This window comes from Dromiciops gliroides, chromosome 3 (assembly GCF_019393635.1).
Source record: "Dromiciops gliroides isolate mDroGli1 chromosome 3, mDroGli1.pri, whole genome shotgun sequence".
NCBI lineage: Eukaryota > Metazoa > Chordata > Mammalia > Microbiotheria > Microbiotheriidae > Dromiciops > Dromiciops gliroides.
Genome location: NC_057863.1, coordinates 637129757 through 637152672, shown reverse-complemented (window position 1 = coordinate 637152672; position 22916 = coordinate 637129757). Strand labels below are relative to the sequence as shown.

The 22916-nt window shown below is 42.1% G+C and overlaps 1 protein-coding gene across 4 annotated transcripts in view; it reads left to right on the top strand.

Moving 5' to 3' along the window:
* Positions 1 to 317: 317 nt before the first annotated feature.
* Positions 318 to 22916, top strand: part of LOC122751909 (tumor necrosis factor receptor superfamily member 14-like) — a 35411-nt gene continuing 12812 nt past the window's right edge. The window contains exons 1-5 of one of the 4 annotated variants that reach the window (XM_043999147.1): positions 318 to 518; positions 7180 to 7290; positions 9357 to 9465; positions 15291 to 15416; positions 21121 to 21276. In XM_043999147.1, coding sequence (XP_043855082.1) covers positions 7267 to 7290; positions 9357 to 9465; positions 15291 to 15416; positions 21121 to 21276 — 415 coding nt within the window. In that variant the 5' untranslated portion in view covers positions 318 to 518; positions 7180 to 7266. Of the gene's footprint in view, positions 519 to 7179; positions 7291 to 9356; positions 9466 to 13635; positions 13691 to 15290; positions 15417 to 21120; positions 21277 to 22916 lie in introns of those variants that run through there. The other 3 variants (XM_043999145.1, XM_043999144.1, XM_043999146.1) reach the window with 3 other exon arrangements.

Sequence of the window (22916 nt, the reverse complement as noted above, 5' to 3'; positions counted from 1 at the left end):
TGAAATTTGTTCATCATTTTTTATCGCACAATAGTATTCCATCATATTCATATACCAAGCTTCAGCATTTCCTCAAATGATGGGCATCCTCTCAATTTCCGATGTTTGGGCAAGATCTCTTCTTGTCTGTATACCTTCTAGTTGTTGTTCAGTCAGGTCTGGTTCATTACTCCATATGGGGTTTTCTTGACAGATACTGGGCTGATTTGTCATTTTCTTCTCAAGCTCATTTTACAAACAGGGTAGAGTGACTTGCCCCAGGTCACACAGATCAGGTCCTTCTGACTCCAGGGCTGGTGCTCTATCCTCTGCACGACCTAGCGGGGCCCCCTGGGTTGTTCACTTGCCAGGCCCACGCAATTGCCTTTAACTAAACGTCTAAGTTTTTACTTTCACTTTCTGTAATCTACGCCATAGAGAACAAACAGGGTACGCCTGGCCCGCGGGCAGTCTTCTCCGCTGAGAGGGACGTGGCTAGGCTGAGAGCCAGAGAGATGGGAAAACGAGGCTGCTTGAAGGTATGAATCTGGATCTGTGGGCAGCTGAACAGGGTCCGCCTGCCTTCGGTTCTGCTCCCTTCCCCTCCGCCTTCCCCTTACTCCCCACCCCCACTCCAAAGGGTCACAGTTCTAGGAGAGGGAGGAGGGACGGTTGTAGCCTCGACTCCAGAACTCAGAGGAAGGAACATACCGAACCAGCTGGGGAACCTCGCTCTGTTTTCTTCCCTAATTCCCATTTCTATAATCTTCCCAGTTCCCTCCTCCTCTTCTCCTTACCCAGCCTTTCCATTCCCCCCTTCCCAGTTCCCTGACACCCAGTACCCCCTTCCCTCACTCCTCCCTCCCCAGTTGCTTCTCTCACCCTCTCCAGGCCCCTAGACGGAACCCAAGAGGAATCCAAAGTCCAGATTCCCTCCTCTCGAATTTAGCGGTGGGTGGAGGGGCCAAGACTAGAGGGGAGTGGAGGAAATTAGCAATGTATGCTAGAGGAGTCAGATGCTGTGTGTCTGTGAGAGACTACGGCCCTTAGAAATCTCCCAGGAAGAGGAGGCTAACGAGGCTGACCACTCCCTTCAGTTGTTGTTGAGTCATTTTTAAGTCCTGTCCAGCTCTCCAGGACCTCATTAGGAGGTTTTCTTGTCAGAGATACCAGAGTGGTTTGCCATTTCCTTCTTCAATTCATTTGACAGATGAGGAAAATGAGACAAACGGGGTTAGATGACTTGCCCAGGGTCAAACAGCTAGTATTTGAGGCTGAATTTGAACTCAGGTTTTCCTGACTCCATCCACTGACCCACTTAGCATTTTACAGATGAGGAAACTGAGGCCCAGAAAGGTTAAGTAAATTGAGGTCACTCAGAAAGAAAAAGCAGAAGAGGTAGAATATGGACCCAAGCCGTGGTTCTCTCTTACAACCCCACAGCCATCTTCTTCACCCTTCTGCAGTATTGCTCTCTCTTCCTCCTGGCCCTTTCCTTTTTTTTTGGAGAGGGGGCAGGGCAATGGGGGTTAAGTGACTTGCCCAGGGTCACACAGCTAGTAACTGTCAAGTGTCTATGGCCAGATTTGAACTCAGGTCCTCCTGAATCCAGGGCCGGTGCTTTATCCACAGCGCCACCTAGCTGCCCCCGCCCCTTTCCTTTTTACAGTCTGTTCTAAGGTCTGGGTCATTAGGGACAGAAATGGAGAGGGGTTAATATTTAAGTGAAGATCAATGAAAAACTGGACCTGGATACGGGCCTACCCTTGAGATTTCACAGATGCAGGCACTCTCCCAGAGAAGGGAAATCCCTCTGCTGATGTAGGTCAGCAACTTCTCTTCAATCTATAATCTCAGAGAGCTATCAGAAGAATTTAGAGGTTGGGAGACTTGTCCAGGGTCACACTGTGAGGAGGCCTTTTTTATTTGGCATTCAATGTCCCCCAAAGAAGCGAGGGCGAAGTAGAGAACCAGTCTCAAAATCAGGAAGATTTCCAGTTCAAATATGGGGACTTGACTGATAGAACACAACCATGTGTGTGTATGTATGTATGTACGTATGTGTGTGTATACACAGAAAGTGAGAGAGACAGAGAGGGAGAGAGAAATATAATGTGAGGGGGCAGCTAGGTGGCGTAGTGGATAAAGCACTGGCCCTGGATTCAGGACGACCTGAGTTCAAATCCGGCCTCAGACACTTGACATTTACTAGCTGTGTGACCCTGGGCAAGTTACTTAATTCTCCTTGCCCTGCAAAAAAAAAGAAAGAAAGAAAGAAATAAAAAAGAGAAATATTATGGGAAATAAAGGTGATGTAAAAATAAATGAGGTCAGTAATATATATTGTAACCCATTTGTATTAAAAACACTAGAGAGCATGGGAATAAATGGAGCTTACCTTAAGATTATATATATATATTACATATATATTACATATATATATATATTTTTTTTTCCCCCACAAGTTCCTGAGGACCAGCTCTGCTAATAACTACCTTCAGAATCAGACTTTTTTTTCCCGCAGGGCAATAAGGGTTAAGTGACTTGCCCAAGGCCACACAACTAGGAAGTGACAAGTGTCTGAGGCTGGATTTGAACTCAAGTCCCCCTGAATCCAGGGCCAGTGCTTTATCCACTGTGCCACCTAGCTACCCCTCATGATAAGTAATATTTATCTAAAGCCATCAGCAAGCATTATTTGTAATGGGTAAAGCAAGTATGTACATCATCATTTCTATTATGTAATATTGTATTAGGAATGTTAGCTATAGCAATAAAAGAAGAAAATAAATGAAAGGAATTAGAATAGGCAATGAAGAAACAAAACTATCACTCTATGCAGATGATATGGTGTTATATTTAGACAATCCTAGGGAATCAACTATAAAATTACTTGAAATTAACAGCTTTATCAAAGTTGGCAGGATGCAAAATAAACCCATATAAATCATCAGCATTTCTATATTTTACCAACAAAGTCTAGCAGCAAGAGATAGAAAGAGAAATTCCATTTTTAAAAATTGGATAGAATTTTATTTTTCAAAATATATGTAAAAACAGATTTTAACATCAAAAAAAATTTTTTTTAGTGAGGCAATTGGGGTTAAGTGACTTGTCCAGGGCCACACGGCTAGTAAGTGTTAAGTGTCTGAGGTCGGATTTGAACTCAGGTCCTCCTGACTCCAGGGCTGGTGCTCTATTCACTGCACCACCTAGCTGCCCCAACATCAATTTTTAAAAAACTTTGTGTTCCAACTTCTCTTCCTCCTCCATTTCCACTCCCTACCCACTAGAATTCAAGCATTTAAAATAACTATAGACAATAGACAATAGACAATACTTGGGAGCCTACCTGCCAAGACAAACCCAGGAACTATAGGAACACAACTATAAAATACTTCTCACACAAATAAAGTCAGATCTAAACATGCTCATGGCTAGGCTAGGCCAATATAATAAAAATGACTATCCTACCTAAATCTATTTATTTAGTGCCATACCAATCAGATGATCAAAAAATCATTTTATAGATCTAGAAATAATAACAACATTTATTTGGAAGAAGAAAAGTTCAAGGATATCAATGGGAATCAATGAAAAAAATGCAAAAGAAGTGGTCTAGCCACACCAGATCTCAGACTGTATTACAAAAAGCAGTAATTATCAAAACAATCTGGTACTGGCTAAGAAATGGAGAGGTGGATCAGTGGAATAGAATAGGTATAAATTACACTATAGTAAATGACTATAGCAATCTAGTATATGATAAATGCAAAGATCCAAGCTTTTGGGACAAAAACTCATTTTTTGACAAAAAATCCTGAGAAAACTGGAAAACAGTATTGCAGAAACTAGGTAGAGACCAATATCTTATGCCATATACTAAAATTAGGTCAAAATGGGTACATGATTTACATATAAAGAGTGATACGATAAGCAAAGTAGAAGAGCATGGAAAAGTTTACCTGTCAGATTTATGGGTAGAGGAAGAATTTAGGACCAAAGAAGATAGAGCATTATAAAATGTAAAATAGAGAATGTCAATTACGTAAAATTAAACTTTTGCACAAGCAAAACCAATGCAACTAAAATTATAAGGAAAGCAGAAAACTGGGAAAGAATTTTTGAAAAAAGTATCTTTGATAAAGGCCTCATTTTTCAAATATATAGAGAACTGAGTCAAATTTATAAAAATACAAATCATTCCCTAATTGATAAATGGTCAAAGGATATGAACAGGCAGTTTTCAGACAAAGAAATCAAAGCTGTCTATAATCATATGAAAAAATGCTTGAAATCAGTATTGTTCAGAGAAATGCAAATTAAAACAGTTATGAGGTACCATGTCACACCTATCAGAGTGACTAATATGACAAAAAAGGAAAATGTTGGATGTTGGAAGGGTTATGGAAAAACTGGGATGCTAATCCACTGTTGGTGGAGTTGTGAACTGATCCAACCATTCTGGAGAGCAATTTGGAACTATGCCCCAAAGGGTTTTAAAACTGTGCATAACCTTTGAACCAGCAATACCATTATTAGGCTTATGTCCCCCAAAAGAGAAAAAGACCTATTTATACAAAAATATTTATAGTGGTTCTTTTTGTGGTGGCTAAGAAATCAAAGGAATGCCCATCAATTGCAGAATGGCTAATCAAGCTGTGGTATATAATTGACTTAAATTTTTTTTTTTTTTTTTGCATGGCAATGAGGGTTAAGTGACTTCTCCAGGTTCACACAGCTGTGGTATATAATTGTAATGAAATATTATTGTGCTATAAGAAATGACAAATAGGATGATTTCAGAAAAACCTGGAAAGACATGAACTTATGTAGAGTAAAACAGGACCAGGAGAATGTTGTACATAGTAGTAGTAATATTTTTCTATGAAGAACTGTGAATGACTTAGCTATTTTCAAAAATACAATGATCTAAGACAATCCCAAAGGACTAATGATGATGCATACTATCCACTTCCAAAGAACTGATATTAATTGAACACAGACTAATCATGCTAGTTTTCATTTTCTTTCTTTAATTTTTTCTTTTTTTTTTTTGCGTCTTTCTTATACAAAATGACTAATGTGGAAATATTTTACATAATTGCACATGTATAACCTATATCTGCTTACTGCCTCAGGAAGTGGGGAGGGGAGAGAGGGAGGGAAGGAGGGAGGGATAGAATTTGGAACTCAAAACTTAAAATAAATATGTTTATTTTTAAAAAGTACATCATAAATAAGTGACTTTCAAAAATAATATATATATTCTATATTTGAAAATATGAAAATTAGATGTTGGATTAAACAGATTCTTGGGCCACCAGGAGATCACCCCTTGTCTGTGTTTTCTGCTTTACAAGCTAGATTCTGGCCCCCTGGTCAGCTCTACTCTTTGTCTCCCTCATTTTGTGGCCCTGAGCCCTGTCCAGTTTGGGAGGCCCCTGAGTCATATCAGAAAAATGAGGGGGCAGCTAGGTGGCGCAGTGGATAGAGTACTGGCCCTGGAGTCAGGAGGACCTGAGTTCAAATCCGGCCTCAGACACTTAACACTTACTAGCTGTGTGACCCTGGGCAAGTCACTTAACCCCAATTGTCTCACAAAAAAACCCCAAAACAAACAACAAACAAAAAGAAAAACGAGTATTTTTCTATGAGAAAGATCAATTAAAAATTATATAATAAAGCCAGATATGTGCATGTGTGCTGCAGGCAACTGTTTAGTTTTTTAAAATATGCAAACTGAGAAATGTGGTTTTTTGCTTTGTTTTTGTAATGTGTATTTAGAGGCTAATTTGGAAGTGGTCTCCTGTTCCTTCTCATAGTGGTATCAAGGAGCAGACCCCAGGCTCTGCTGAGCTCTGGTCTGATGAAGGAGACACAGTAGTCAGAGCCCTGGCTTTGAAAGGAAGAAATCCCTGGGTTCAGATTCCCCTTCTAGCCCTTACCGTCTGTGTGACAGTGGACCAGTCATTTAACTGTCTGGGCCTCAATGTCCTCATCTGTGAAATAGGAGAGTTGGACTAGGTGATCTCAGAGGGTCCTGATAATTCTAGGGCTGCGAGGCTACCACCCCTGTAGACTACCATCCGCTAGGGAAAGCCTCCTTTGGTGGCTGCTCCCTTTGGATAGTAGTGGGTTGTGGAGGGTTGTGGGTTGTTTCATCCAACATCTCATTTTCATATTTTCAAATATAGAATATGTGTATTATCTTCTTGTTCTTGTTCTTGTTCTTGTTCTTTTTTGTTGAGGAAATTGGGGTTAAGTGTCTGAGGCCAGAGTTGAACACAGGTATTCCTGACTCCAGGGCTGGTGCTCTATCCACTGTGCCACCTAGCTGCCCCATGTATTATCTTCTGAAGAGGGGATGACTCTGATTCAGGCCCCAGCTTGTTGGACCTGCCTCTGCTGGGCTTGGTCTGGGTGGGCTTCCCCTCCATACTGTCCTTTGCATGTCAGTGAGATGGAACCAAGAGGCAGCCAGTGATGCTTCCTGGGCCTTGTCTGACAGCACTAAGGTTCTCAGAAATGGAACCAGGGCAGCAGGAAGAGGAGTAGTTTGGCTGGCAGAGGGCCCAGATGAAAAGTCTGTCTGTGTCTTTTTCTCTGTAGGTGCTTGGGCAAGTCACCTTAGCTGCCTCCCCCTAGACTCCCTTAGAGTGTGAGTCCTTTGAGAGCAGGGGCCTCTTTTGCTTTTCTTTCTGTCTCCAGCCCTTCTCCCAATGCACAATTTTGTTTTTGTTGTTCGGTCATTTTCAGTGCTGTCTGACCATCCTTGAGCCCATTTGGGGTTCTCTTGGCAGAGATACTGGAACAGTTTGCCATTTCCTTCTCCAGCTTATGTTACAGATGAGGAACTGAGGCAAACAGGGTGAAGTGACTTGTCCAGGGTCACACAGCTTGTGTTTGAGGTCAAATTTGAACTCAGGTCCTCCTGACTCTAGGGCTAGTGCTCCATTCACTGTACTACCCAGCTACCCTTATGCCCCTCCTTTCCCTGGGCTAAAGAAGCTCTTTAGTTTCAAGTTTCCAAAGATCAACAGCTTCCTTCCTTATTTGCACATTCATTCTTATCATTTGCATACTTATCCCTCGTGACCATGTCCTGGGCTGAGAAGATTGTTCATTTTCAAGAAGACTTCTTTTTGCCTGCCTGCATATTTACATTGTTAATGAACATTTTTAAAATTTCCCTTGCAGTTTCCTGGAAGATCTTTGTCAAAGAACAAAAAAAGATAGGATGTGTACTCTGGAGCTGGGAACTTGACAAGACTGAGTCCCACAGAGATGGTAAAACGAGGCTGTGTGATGGTATGAATCTGGGTCCGAGGGCAGCTGGACAGGGACCGCCTGTCCTCCGCCCAGTCCCCTCCAACTCCCCCACCTGCCAAAAAAAGAGGCTCATATTCTAGGAGAGGGAGAAGGGACTGATTCAGTCCTGCCCCTGTCAGGGAGGAGGATTCAGAGGCATATACCGAGCCAGCTGTGGAGCCTCCCTAATTCCTATTTGGACTATCTTCCCTTTCCCTCCTCCTCTTCCCCTTCCCCAGCCTTTCCCCTCCATTCCCTTCTTCCTAATTCCCTGACTCCTGCCACCCCGTTCCCTCATTCCTCCCTCCCCAGTTCCTTCCCACACTCTCCATGCCCCTAGACTGGACACAAAAGGAATCCAAAGTCCAGATTCCTTCTTCTGGAATTTAGGGCTGGGTGGAGGAGTCAAGACCAGAGGGGATGCAGGAAATTAGAAAGACTTCCAAGGAGAGTTAGATATTGGGTGGCAGGGGGAGACTATGGCAGTTAGAAATCCCTGATGAGAGGAGGAAGGGATCCAATCGCTTCATTTTGTTGCTGTTCTGCTTCTACTGTTTCCACTTTTGCTGTTGCCCACACAGATGTGGTTAAGTGACTTGCCCAGGGTCATAGAGCTAGCAAGTGTCAGAGGCTGTATTTGAAGTCAGGTCCGAGCCTGGTGCTCTATTCTCTGCACCACCTAGCTGCTTGCTTGACACACAGTAGGTGCTTAATAAATGTTGATTTGACTTTTCCTTAACTCTGAGGACAAGCTTCCTTATCCTGAAAGTAAAAGGGGCAGATGATAAATTAAAAGTTCTTAATTATTGTTTTTGGGGGTGGGCACGGATATGCTTTTAGCAATTCACTTGGGTCTGTGACTCCTTGGAGAATCATGTTTTGAAATGTATAAAATAAAAATAAGAAGGAAACAAGTGTTTATTCAATGCTTATTTTGTAGGGCCTGTGCTGTGCAGTTTATCTCATGTTATATTTGCTGCCATTCGGCCCCTCCTTTTTCTCCCTCTTTGGAGATAAACACGTGTTGCCCTTTTAGGTGGAGCACATTTGAAAAGCAGCTTGGCCAGAGGAGACAATCATTTTCCCATCTGGCAGGGTTTTCACATGTCTCTCCATGGCCTAGGGTTCTGATCAAGCTCCTGGGAGACAATCCTGCAATATCACTTGGAGAGGGGAAGAGAGGATGGAGTCAGGAAGACCTGAATTTGAATCACACATTTACTAAGTGAACTTTCCAGCCTTGTTTTCCCTATCTGTCGAATGGGTATAATGATAGCACCTCCTTCACAGAGTTGGGGTAAGACTCAAATGGAAAGTGTGCAGAGCTCTCTGGAAACCTTTAAAGTGTTTCATTAGGTGTGAATTAAGCTTGGTTAAAATTCTATCATATCTGCTATTTATATCCATGCCCCTCTCTCCTACACTGCCTCCTTCTTTCCCTCCCCCCAGCCTTCCCAGGTTTGTGCTTCTTAAAGTCACAGACTGGTTAGATTCTCTCTCTCAAATATTTTTTTTAATTTTGTTTTGTTTTGTTTTGTTTTTGCAGGGCAATGAGGGTTAAGTGACTTGCTCAGGGTCACACAGTTAGTAAGTGTCAAGTGTCTGAGGCCAGATTTGAACTCAGGTCCTCCTGAATCCAGGGCCGATGCTTTATCCACTGCGCCAACTAGCTCTCTCTCTTAGATATTAAACCACAGGATCCCGGGTTTTGAGCTGGAAGGGCTCTTGGAGGCCTTCAAGTCCAATCTGCTCATTTGACAGATGAGGAAACTGAGAGAAAGAAAGGTTAAATGACTTGTCCAAGGCGGCACAGTTAGTCAGTGCCTGAGGCAGGATTCTAACTCAACCCTTCTGGCTCCTACTCCTGTGCTTTCTCCATTACTTTGTGCTATCTCTCAACCCCCTCATTTTACAGATGGGGAAACTGAGGCCCCAGGAGGGTAAGTGGCCAGCCCAAGGTCATCCAGCCAGTGAGTGACAGGGTCAAGATGAAAGCCCAGTCTTCCTGATACCCTGGAACATACTGTCTCCCTTGCCCTCATTACCTCCTTCTTTCTTTGCCCAAGATGTTCAGCATGATCATGATTACTCAGCTCATCCCCTGCACAGAGGCGCTGGAGTGTAGGACTGGGGAGTATGAGTTGGATGGGCAGTGCTGCCCCACCTGCCCACCAGGTATGTCAGAGAGTTTCTTTCTCTGGGACAAATCACTGTCTTACTCTGGTAAATGCTTGCTATCCCAGGCTCTCTTTCTTTCTTCATTTATCATTTGAATTCCAGAACCCTCGAATCTCAGAGCTTAGAGGTGTGGTGAGTAAAATTATATGTGGTCACCTTATTTCCATCCCAAGTAGAGGGGAAATTAGCTGGGATTTCTAATATATTTGTTACTTATAAATTAGAAGCTTTAGCACCTGTTTTGGGCATTAAGCATTTATTTATTTATTTGTTTTCTTTTCTTTTTTTTTGGTGAGGCAATTGGGGTTAAGTGACTTGCCCAAGGTCACACAGCTAGTAAGTGTTAAGTGTCTGAGTTTGGATTTGAACTCAGGTACTCCTGATTCCAGGGCCGGTGCTCTATCTACTGCGCCACCTAGCTGCCCCGCATTAAGCATTTATTAAAGCACACCAAGTATTAGTAAAGAGAGAATCCCTGGGTCAGAAAGTTAAGAAAAGGCCTAGAGCTCAGCCTGGCCTGCTTCTTCCTCCAAGTTCTCCACAAGTGCTTCCAAGAGCCTGAGAGCGGAAGCTTCCTCTGGGTCTGGAGGAGAGGTGGCCCTTCCACACTGCTCAGAGCTAATTGGCTGGCATCCTTCAAGTCTATTGGTTTACTAGACTGGAGGATGGTTCATGAGCACAATGTGCTGAGGTTAGAGTTCAGAGAACATACCCCCTGAGGGCCAGGCTCAATAGAGGGCATCTGGCCCAACCTCTTTTCCAATATAGGAATCTCTTCTTGAATACTTTAGGGAACGGAATGCTCACTACCTAATAGGACAGTTATTCTTGTTGGACAGGATAAATTTACTCAGGCAGCAGACTTTTATGGAATGTCTCTTGCAAACAGGCTACTAAGGCTATAGGGGTTTAATGCTGGACTGCCTGGGTTGGAAGGAGGACAACTGGGTGGGTACTGAGGTAAGAGAGGGAAGGGGAGAAATGCCCCAGGGCACATCTCTGATATCCTCTGCTTTCCCCATGGGCTTCAGAGCCAGCTGCAACACAGAACACTTATTCAGCAAGTGCTGATCGCTGGAGAGACTTGTCAGCTTTGTCCAGAGCACTGATTCCATTCAACTCATCATAGTCCCCCATTCCTGTCCCCTGTCCCCTGCATGCCATTCTCTTGCCTGGTGCTTATCTGCATTACGAGGGCCCCCTTACGTTCGGGATACCCTTCTGACCTCTGCCTTATGGAATTCCTCACTTCATTCTTTGTACAACTCAGATACCACTTCTCCTTAAGATCTTGTCTGATTCTCACTCCATCTCTCTCTTTTTCCTTCTTTCTTTTTTGTTTCTCTTTAATCATCATTTATTTGTTTATTTATTTATTCATTCATTCATTTATCTATTTATTTATTTAGTCATTCATCCATTTATTTATTTATTTATCCATTTATTCATTCATTCATCCATTTATTTATTTATTCATTCATTCATTCATTTATTTATTTATTAATTTTTTTTTTAGTGAGGCAATTGGGGTTAAGTGACTTGCCCAGGGTCATACAGCTAGTAAGTGGTAAGTACTCAGGTACTCCTGAATCCAGGGCCAGTGCTTTATCCACTGTGCCATCTAGCTGCCCCTCTTTATTTATTTTTAACATTCATTAAATTTTTTTTTTTGAGTTCCAAATTCTTTTCCACCCATTGAGAAGAGACACGAGGGGCAGCTAGGTGGCGCAGTGGATAAAGCACCGGCCCTGGAGTCAGGAGGACCTGAGTTCAAATCCGGCCTCAGACACTTAACACTTACTAGCTGTGTGACCTTGGGCAAGTCACTTAACCCCAATTGCCCTGCCAAAAAAAAAAGAAAGAAAGAAAAAAAAAGAGGAGAGAAATGATATGATATCTTTTATACATATTAATTCACAGAAAACTTATTTCCATATTTGTCATGTTGTAAAAAAAAAAAGCAAGAAAAAGAAAGCAAAAAAAAATATATACTTCATTTTGCACCCAAAATTGATCTGATTTTCTCTTTCTGTTTCTTTCTGTGTCTCTCCTCCCTCTTCTCTCTGTCTCTCTCCACTTGTCTCTTCCCTCCACCCCAAATCACTCTCTATATATTTAGTAATATATCTCTCTTTATTTATCTCTGTGCATATTATATTCCCCTGCTGAAATGTAATCTCCTTGAGGCAGGGACTATTTCTTGTTGGTTTTTTTGTCTTATTATTTCCAAGGTCAATCTGGTGCCTTGAAGATTTGTTATTCAGTCATGTCTGACTCTCTGTGACCCCTTTTGGTGTTTTCTTGGCAAAGATACTGTAGCAGTTTGCCTTTCCCTTTTCCAGCTCATTTTGCAGATGAAGAAACTGAGACAAGTAGAGTGAAGTGACTTTCCCAGGGTTACTCAGCTAGTAAGTGTCCTGAGGCTGCATTTGAACTCAGGTCCTCCTGACTCCAGGTCCAATGCTTTATTCCCTGTGTTACCTGCCTGCTCAGATTAAGCCTTGCAGACAGAGTGCTTACTAAGTGCTTACTAAGTTTCTATTTTATTTTATTGCCTGCTGTGTCCTTAGGAATGCCATTCTAGATAAACTCTCAGGCACACAAACTTTGATTCTACCTCATGTACCTCCACTTTCTTCCCCTACCAACCTGTGTGACCTTGGCCCAGTCATTTAGTTTCTTCACGTGTAAAATAAGGAGATAAGATTAGGTGACCTCAAAGATAGTAGAGAGAAGCCAGGAAGTTGCCTGAGCTTTCCTGGGTTATCTTCAGAAAAGAAATGAAAGAAATGAGTGTTATGCAAGAAAATTATGAAAAAAAGAGTCAACAGCTTAGAAAAGGAAACACAAAAAATGACTGAAGAAAACAATTCTTTAAAAAATATAATTGGTCAAATGGGAAAGGAGGTGCAAAAACTTACTGGAGAAAATAATGTCTTAAAAATTAGAATTAGGTAGGTAGGTAGGAGAAGCTAATGATTCTTTGCAACACTAGGAATCAGTCAAACAGAATCAGAAGAATGAAAAAAATAGAAGAAAATGTGAAATACCTCATCGGAAAGACAACTGACCTGAAAAATAGATCCAGGAGAGATAATATAAGAATTATTGGACTGACAGCCATGATCCAAAAAAGAATCTAGACACCAAATTCCAGGAAATTATTGTGAGAAAATAATAATGGATTTCTTGGGGGGACCTAAACATCAGTTTCAGTCCTTTTTTCTCCCCCTCACTCCAAAAAGTCCAGTTCTTGAGGAATTTCAGTCAATCTTGTCTGGGACAAACCAAAGGAAACAAAAGAAATGGAGATTGATTCTTCTGTTTAGCTAAGTGAAGAACCACACCAAGATACTGGAATTTGCCCTTCTTTTTCGTACTATTTCTTGAGTTCATTTTTAATTTAGACTACCCTCAAGTCATGTCAATCAATGGAACTGAGTGATGTTATATCCAATTAACTTAGATCAATGTATAATGTCCTGCCTCTTTCTAAAGAGGATAAAACCCTTGGCCATGCCAGAGTTGCCCTCTCTTGACCTACTCCCTTGGCTCAGAATGCTTACTCTTGGTGCATGCTCTTCCTCTTAGGACTATGTAGGTATGAAGGCCCGAGACTATAAGAAGGTAGGGAGACATGCAGTCAATACTTTACTGATATCCAATATTAATTAATAATAAATGCTTACTGCCAAAATTGGTGCAATATCCATTAACATATAAATAGCAATCAATTAATTTACAAAGTACAGTAATAGCAATAATTTTTTAAAAAACCCACATTATCAAGGAGAACTGCCCTGATATCCTAGAACCTAGAATATCCTAGGATAAAAAGCCATTGAAAGAATCCGCCAATCACATCCTGAAAGTTCCCAAAGTGAAAACTCAAAGGAATATTGTAGCCAAATTTCAGAATGATCAGGTGAAGGAGAAAATATTGCAAGCAACAAGAAAGAAACAATTTAAATGTCATGGAGCTACAGTCAGAATGACACAGGACCTAGCAGCTTCAACATTAAAGGATCAGAGGGCTTGGAATATAATATTCCAGAAGGCAAAGGAACTTGGATTGCAACCAATAATCAACTACCCAGCAAAACTGAGCATTAGTGGATGGACATTCAATGAAATGGGGTCTTTAAGGTTTTCCTGATGAAAAGACAAGAACTGAACAGAAAATTCAATCTTCAAATACAAGACTCAAGAGAAGTATAAAAAGGTAAACAGGAAAAAATAAGGTTAAACTGTTAATATCCCTACATTGGAAGATAATACTTGTAACTCGTGAGAACTGTATCTTTATTTGGGCAGATAGAAGGAGTATACATAGAGGGTATAGGTATAAATTGACTTTGATGTGATTATATGTAAAAAAATTAAAGGGTAGGAAAAAAGGATTATATGTAGAGAAAAGGAAAGGGGAGGTGGAATGGGTCAAACTACATCACATGAAGAGGCACAAAAGACCTATTAAAATAGAAGGAAAGGGGCAGCTAGGTGGCACAGTGGATAGAGTACTGGCCCTGGAGTCAGGAGGACCTGAGTTCAAATCCAGCCTTAGACACTTGACACTTACTAGCTGTGTGACCCTGGGCAAGTCACTTAATCCCAATTGCCTCACCTAAAAAAAATAGAAGGAAAAAAGGAAGGGGTGAGCATTGTTTCAATCTTAATCTCATCAGAACTGGCTCAGAGAAGGAATAACATACACACTCATTTGGATAAAGAAATTTATCTTACCCTATAGGGAAGTAACAGGGTAAAGGGAAAAAGTCGGGGAGTGCTGATAGAAGGGAAGGCGGAAGTAGGAGAGGAAAGGGGAAAGAAGAGGGAGGAGGCTGATAAAAGGGAGGGCAAATTGAGGGAGGCAGTGGTCAGAAGCAAAATTCTGGTGAAGAGGAACAGGGAAACAGGAGAGAGAAAAGTATAAACAAGGGGGAAAATAGTATGGAAGGAAATACACAGTTAGTAATCATAATTGTGAATGTGAATGGGATGACCTCTCCAATAAAATGGAAGTGAATAGCAGAGTGGATTAAAAACTAGAATGCTACAATATATTTACAAGAAACATATTTGAAGCAGAGAGATACACACAGAGTAAAGGTAAATATTTGGAGCAGAATATATTATGTTTCAGCTGAAGTAAAAGCAGGGGTAGCAAGCATGATCTCAGACAAAGCAAAAGCAAAAATAGATCTAATTAAAAGACATAAGGAAGGACTAGGTGACCTCTAATGTTCTGTGTTCTGAAGTTGTCTTCCTAGCTCTGAATCCTATATTCTGAGGTCCCTCCTAGCTCTGAGATTCCTCCTACCTCTGACATTCTAGGTTCTGAGTTTCTTCCCAAATCTGACATCCTCTGTTCTAAGAGCCCTCCCACCACTAACATTCTGGGTTCTAAGATTGCCCTTTGAATCCTATTTTCTGAGATCCCTTTGACATTCCATGTTCTAGGGTTCTTCTTTTTTATTTTAGTGAGGCAATTGGGGTTAAGTGACTTGCCCGGGGTCACACAGCTAGTCTAGGGTTCTTTTTAATTCTGGTATTCTAAGTTCTTGTTCTGAGGTCCCTTTCAGTTTTTTGACAATCTGGGTTCTGTAGCTCTGTGGGTTGGGGTATGGATGTGTACCATCCTAATTCTCACAGGGAAACATTCTGTTTATTAGGTGACTTTGGGGGATTCCTGGGCCTGGCATAAGGGATGTATATGGTGGTTTCAGGGTGGTACTCGGGGAGAGGGGAGCTGGAATGGAGGGGCTTCTTTAGGGGAGGTGTCCAGTGCCTTGTATTTGATACTGAGTCTTTGATATCATTAGGTTACAGGGTGGATGAGATATGCCATACAATGAGAGGCACCATGTGCGTTCCTTGTGATCCCAGGACCTACACAGCACACCCCAGTGTCCTGAAGAAGTGTCTCCCATGTAAAGTCTGTGACCTTGGTAAGAAGCTCTTCAGAGTCTTTGGGGTCAGCCAGGATCCTGGATCTAATCCAAAGCCCACACTCCACTGGGCTCTAACCTGAGTCTTCTAGTTTCCCTGGGAGAGAGGGAGTTGGTTCAGAGAAAGTCAGCAGTGTTGGACCTACCCAGATAAGATGGGGTAGGGGGAAGCCAACAACCCAGAGAGCAGGAGCTGGACTAGGTTAGGAAGAGAGGCAGTGAGAGTGCTGTACTGGGAGTCGGGAGACCTGGGTTCCATTCCAGGCTTTTCCTTGTATGACCTTGGACAAGTCATGTTCATTTTTTGGACCTCAGTTTGTCTATCTATAAACACGAGGGGCTTAGGCTAGTTCCTAAGGTTCTGGGGCATGGTATTTTCCATTTTACTTAGAGAACTCAGGATAGTTTATTCACACTTTTACTCAATGCTAGAACATAGACTATTCAAGCTGGAAGGGATCTTAGAGCACAGTATTTAAAATGTCTGATTCTGGGGGGTAGCTAGGTGGCACAGTGGATAAAGCACCAGCCCTGGATTCAGGAGGACCTGAGTTCAAATCCGACCTCAGACACTTAACACATACTAACTGTGTGACCCTGGGCAAGTCACTTAACCCTCATTGCCCTACAAAAAAAAAAAAAGAAGAAAAAAAAAAAGAGCTGTTAGGAACTAAGTCAATCTCTTTCACAAGTTCCTGAGGACCAGCTCTGCTAATAACTACCTTCAGAATCAGTTGTGGTTTTTTGGTTGTTTTGTTTTGGTTTTTTTGCAGGGCAATGAGGGTTAAGTGACTTGCCCAGGGTCACACAGCTAGTAAGTGTCAAGTGTCTGAGGCTGAATTTGAACTCGGGTCCTCCTGACTCCAGGGCTGGTGCTCTATCCACTGCGCCACCTAGCTGCCCCTAAAGATCATTTTCAACATGTGTTTTCATAAGATGTTCAGTTCCAAATTTTCCTCCCTCTCTCTCTTCTCTCCCCCCTCTCCAGGACAGAAAGCAATCTGATATAGGTCATACATGTATAATCACATCAAACATATTTCTGCATTAGTCATGTTGTAAAAGAAGAATCAGAACAAAAGGGAATAACCTCAAAAAACAAAAAAGCTAAACCAAAAGTAGAAACAGTATGGTTTAATCTGCATTCAGAATCCACAGTTCTTTTTTTCTGGATGTGGAGAACATTTTTGTTCCTTTAAAAAAAGTTTTATTAATTTTACTTTTAATTTATGAAACAAAACGAGCATTTCCATAACAGTATAATTAAAAAAAGATGATTGTATGTGAAACAGCAAATCTATTTTGTAAATCTTGCTACTCCTTTTAAATATATAATAAAGTTATTATGTAAATGTCTTCTCTTACCCTGCCCTAGACATGACTACCATTAAACACAAATATATGTGTGTCACATACATATATATATGTAGATATAAAATCATTCTATATATACATCTATTTATCAGTTCTTTCTCTGGATGCAGATGGTGTCTTCTTTCATATGTCCTTTGTAGTTAATTTGCTATTCTTATATTTTTTTAAAAATAAAATTTAAAATTAATTAAGAATGTTCATTTTTAAACGCTTTTTTTTTTTTTAGTGAGGCAATTGGGGTTAAGTGACTTGCCCAGGGTCACACAGCTAGTTAAGTGTTAAGTGTCTGAGGCCGGATTTGAACTCAGGTACTCCTGACTCCAGGGCCGGTGCTCTATCCACTGCACCATCCACAGCACCACCTAGCTGCCCCAAGAATGTTCATTTTTTGGGGCAGCTAGGTGGCGCAGTGGATAGAGCACCGGCCCTGGAGTCAGGAGTACCTGAGTTCAAATCCGGCCTCAGACACTTAACACTTAACTAGCTGTGTGACCCTGGGCAAGTCACTTAACCCCAATTGCCTCACTAAAAAAAAAAAAAAAGAATATTCATTTTTAATGTAGCCTTTTGGCTTTCTGGATCTTTCTTTTGTCTTTTTTTAATTATAAAAGTACTTTATTATTTTCCAGTTACATGTAAAGATCATTTTCAACATTTGTTTTCATAAGATTATCAGTTCCAAAGTTTTCTCCCTCCCCAAGACAGAAAGCAATCCGATATAGGTTATATGTGTACAAGCACATCAAACATATTTCTGCATTAGTCATGTTGTGAAAGAGGAATCAGAAAACAAGGGAAAAATCTCAAAAAACAAAAATAAAAACAAAAGTAGAAACTGTATGGTTCAATTTGCATTCAGAATCCACAGTTCTTTTTTCTGGATGTAGAGAACATTTGCCATCATGAGTTCTTTGGAATTGTCTTGGATCATTGCATTGCTGAGAAGAGTCAAGTCTATCACAGTTGATCATTCAATAATGTTGCTGTTACTGTGTACAGTGTTCTCCTGGTTATGCTCACTTCATTCAGCATCAATCCACCTAAGTCTTTCCAGGTTTTTCTGCTCATCATTTCTTACAGCACAGTAGTATCATATACCACAACTTGTTCAGCCTTTCCCCAATTGATGAGCATTCCCTTAATTTCCAGTTCTTTGCCACAACAAAGAGAACTGCTATAAATATTTTTGTACATATGGGCCCTTTTCCCTTTTTGATGATCTCTTTGGGATACAAGCCTAGTAGTGGTATTACTGGGTCAAAGGGTATGAACAGTCCCATAGCCCTTTGGACATAGTTCCAAATTGCTCTCCAGAATGGTTGGATCAGTTCACAATTCCACCAACAACACATTAGTGTTCCAATTTGCAATTAATTTCTTTTTCTTTTTTTGCAATTAATTTCTAAAGATGAATTTTCACCCATAATGATAGGAGAATGCTTTTCAAAAACAAATGACATCCCCTGCCCATGACCCTACCCCTCTTTTCCCCTGAAGCACAGGTGGCTCAGGGCTACATCAAGCTGGGGAAGGAGGTATGTCTCCCTGTTGGTGTTAGGATGGGGCATAGGGAAGGCAGGTGAGTGCTGGATGATGGAACTGGTCCTGCTGCCCACCTCATCCACTTTGGCTCTTAGTATTCTGGAACTTGGGCTTCTCTATTGGAATGGGCTGTTTTGCATAACTGGGAAATCTTCTTAAGTCTGATCTCTCTCTTTTTTTTTTTTTTTTTTTTAGTGAGGCAATTGGGGTTAAGTGACTTGCCCAAGGTCACACAGCTAGCAAGTGTTAAGTGTCTGAGGCCGGATTTGAACTCAGGTACTCCTGACTTCAGGGCCCGTGCTTTATCCACTGCGCCACCTAGCCGCCCCCAAGTCTGATCTCTTGACAGCATAAAGTACTGGGGACTGTCCTTGTTTTTCTTGCTCCCACATTTCCCCTTTTCTTCTCCCCAGGGACAGTCCACCTATTTTCCTCAGGGTCTCTCCCCTCCCTATACCCTATGGAAGGGATCACAAGACAACAGATCCAGAGTTGGAGGCCATCTCATCCCGGACCTTCATTTTACTGATGAAACTGACCCCAGAGAAGTTCTGACCTGTCCAAGGTCACACAGGCAGTCAATAGTGGTGCTAGAATTTGAACTTGGGTCCCATGACTGCAAGTTAAGCACTTGCTTACAGCTTTTCATCTTCCCCTCCTCTAGTCTCAGACACAAACCTTTTTAGGGTCTGAAAAGGTTTTCACCCCAAGTAGTGACACCAGGTGATGCAGTGGTTAGAGTGATAGATGAGAAGTCAGAGAACCTGGGTACAAATCCTAGCTCTGTCATTTACTATCTGTATGATGTTGGGCAAGCCAGTCAATTGATATTCGTAAAGCACCTACTATGTGTCAGACACTGTGCTAAGTGCTGGGGACACCAAGAGAGGCCTTTGAGAAGCTCACAATCTAATGGGGGAGAGAACATGAAACAACTCTGTACAAAAGTGATATAGACAGGATAAACTGGAGATGATCTCAGGGGGAGGCACCAGCATTAAGGGAAATCAGGAGAAGGTGACTAACTTTTCTGGGTTTCCATCTGCTTATCATTAAAATGGGAGGCTTAGATGCAATAACAAATCAGGTCCCTTCCAGCTTCAAATCTATTCTCTATGCACTTGGCTAGGAGATTTGGGCTCTGGTAGATAAGTGGTACAGTGGATAGAGTGCTGGGTCTGCAGTCAGGAAGACCTGAGTCCAAATCTGACCTCAGATGCTTCTAGCTGTGTGACCTTGGGCATCACTTACCCTTGGTCTGCCTCAGTTACCTCAACTGTAAAATGGGGACAATAATAATCTCTACCTTCCTGGGTTGTTGTAAAGATCAAATGAGATAATATTTGTAAAGCACTTACCACTGGATCTGGCCCATGGTGGGTAGGCACCAAATGAATACTTATTCCCTTCCCCCTTCCCCTTTCTTGTTACTGACTCTGTGTGACCTTGAGAAAGTCCTTTCCCCAACCTGGTCCTCAGTGGCTGTATCAATACAGTAGGCACAAATAATAACAACCCTTGCCCTCCTGGAGGGGTTGTTAGAATTGCCTCAGATTGTGATGAACCCAGGGCTAGGGGAAAAAAACCTGGTTTGACATAAGTTGTGAGCATCCATCTCAGAAATTTGAGTCTGTCGATGTGTTCCCCTCCTGCTCACAGAAGGGGAAATGACTGGCCCCCAATTTTCTCAGCCTGCATAGCTAACCATAGTAGTTCCTTCCTTCTTGAACTATGATAGCAGTTTATTTGAATCTCCATTCTTCCTGAACTGCTCCTCCTAACTCTTATGTTGCCTTTGAGCCTCTGGAAGCTCTTAGTGGTTCAGATTTTGGAGAGGAAATCAGAAACTCCCCCTAGGTTCTGCAGGTAGTTCGGGGGTAGATTGGGTGTGGGGGTAGAGATACCCAGGACTATATTCAGGCTCAGCTGCATCTCCCAGGAAGCCTCCAATCTCTGCAGTGGTTCTCCTCTTGCCTAGGGCAAGTCATTAGAGAATAGGAGGGGGCAAAGCTTGCCTTAATGTCCCTTATAATGACCTTGGATGCACCAGGAACACTTCCTCTGTTCCCTCTCACCACACTGTCCACTTCTTCTGTTGGCTTTGTTAGAGCAGGAATAACAGCTTCCCCACATCTTGAGAACAGTCTTGGGGAATCATTTACTACTCCTACTTCTGGGTTCAGAACTCAGCTTGGTCCGACTCAGAGACAGGCCTGCCACCAAAGAGATTTTCCTAAAGCACGGATCCAACAATATCACCATCCCTCTCAATCAACTTCAATGGCTCCCTATCACCTCCAGGATCAAAACTAAAATTTTCAAAGCCTTTCATAACCTAGCCCCCTCCTACCTTTCCAGTCTTATTACACCCTACACTCTCTCTTCCCTCCTCATTCCCCCATACTCTGTGACCCAGTGACACTGGTCTCCTTGTTCTTCCCAGCTGGGCATTTTCCTGGGCCATTCCTCCTGCCTGGAATTCTCTCTGTTCTCACCTCCAACTCGTGCTTCCCTGATTTCCTTCAAATCCTAGCTAAAATCCCACCTTCTACAAGGAGTCAATCCCATTCCCCCTTAAGTCTTTTGCCTTTCCTCTATTGATCATCTCCAATTCATCTTGCAAGTATCTCGTTTGTACATACTCATTCCCATTAGACTATGAGTTCCTTGAAAGCTTGGACTGACTTTTGCTTTTCTTTGTAATGTGTGCCAGGAACATAGTAGCTCCTCATTAAATGTCGATTGACTGACTAACCTCATGTTTCCTTCCTCTTGTTCTTTCTTTCAGAATTTGGCTTGGTGACCAGAAGGGAATGTTCATCTACATCAAACACTGTGTGTAGCTGTTCTCCAGGCTATTTCTGTGCTGATGTGAAAAATGATCACTGTGAGATGTGTGTGGCTCACAGAGTCTGCAGCCCTGGTCAATACATAAAGTCTAGAGGTGAGCCTGCTCCTTCACCACCCACCCAGGGACCCAGAAGTATTGTTGCTTCAGACTGCTGTACTGGAAACCTGAGAAATTCCCAGGCCTCCCTCAGTTCTGGCTGCCTCTTTGTTTGTTTTGTTTTGTTGTTGTTGTTTTTTTTTTTTTGGGGGGGGGTGTTTCGGGGCCATGGGGGTTAAGTGACTTGCCCAGGGTCACACAGCTAGTAAGTGTAAAGTATCTGAGGCCAGATTTGAACTCAGGTACTCCTGAATCCAGGGCTGGCGCTTTATCCACTGTGCCACCTAGCTGCCCCCCTGGCTGCCTCTTTGGAGGCAGTAATGGTATAGAGGGAAGATGCTTTGATCTGGTGTGAGAGGACTTGGGTTCAAAACTCAGCTTTGCCCTTACTGTCCATGTGATACTGAGGTTACATGACCTCTCTGGCCCTCAGTTTCCTCATCTGTAAAATGAGGGGGTTTGACTATATGAACTTTGAGGTTTCTTCCCAGTGGAAATTTATGATTCCATGATAATGAAGTCTGATTTCAGGTCCCTTGTCTTATCTTCATGGATCTCAGACAGCTTGGGGCAAATCAGGAATTAGGCAGAGCTGGGAAAAGTTAACCAAGGCCTCCCTACTGGTGTCCTTCTCCAATATGCTTTGGTGGCAGTCTGAATCTTTGTCTGTTTTGTCTTTTTGTGTGTGTGTGTGTGTGTGTGTGTGTGTGTGTGTGTGTGTGTGTGTGTGTGTGTGAGGCAATTGGGGTTAAGTGACTTGCCCAGGGTCACAGAGCTAGTAAGTGTTAAGTGTCTGAGGCCGAATTTGAACTCAGGTCCTCCTGAATCCAGGGCTGGTGCTCTATCTACTGCGCCACCTAGCTGCCCCTGTTTTGTCTTTTTAAAGGAAATATTTTTCAATTTACAAAAACCCATTTTTTTCTCCTTCTTACCTTCTCTTCTTCACCAGAAAAGAAAGAGAATATATTATTGCCTCCATTGGCACCTTGAGTTCATCACCTCTACATCAGGAGGTGGGTAGCATGCTTAAACATGAGTCCTCTGGAATTGTAGTTGGTTATTCCATTGATCTGAGTTCTTATTTTGTTGTTGTTGTTGTGGGGCAATGAAGGTTAAGTGACTTGCCCAGGGTCACACAGCTAGTAAGTGTCAAGTGTCTGAGGCCAGATTGGAACTCAGGTACTCCTGAATCCAGGGCTGGTGTTTTATCCACTTCACCACCTAGCTGCCCAATCTGAGTTCTTAAGTCTTTTTAAGTTGTTTGTCTTTACAATGTTGTTGTTACTATATAAATTGTTCTCTTTGTTGTGCTCACTTAACTCTACATCAGTTCATGCAAGTTTTCCCATGTTTCGCTGAAATCATCCATTTCATCATTTCTTATGGTGAAATAATATTCCCTCACATTCACGAACCATAATTTGTCAGCCATTCCCCAGTTAGTGGACACATCCTTCATTTCCAATTCTTTTTCTTCAGAAAAAGATAGGCTATAAATATTTTTGTAAATATGGGTCATTCCCCCCTTTTTTTGATCTTGTTGTTGGTATAGGATCAGAAGTAGTAGCAGTGGGCCAAAAGGGATGCACAGAACTTTTGAGACGCTGTTACAAATTCCTTTTCAGAAAGTTTGGACC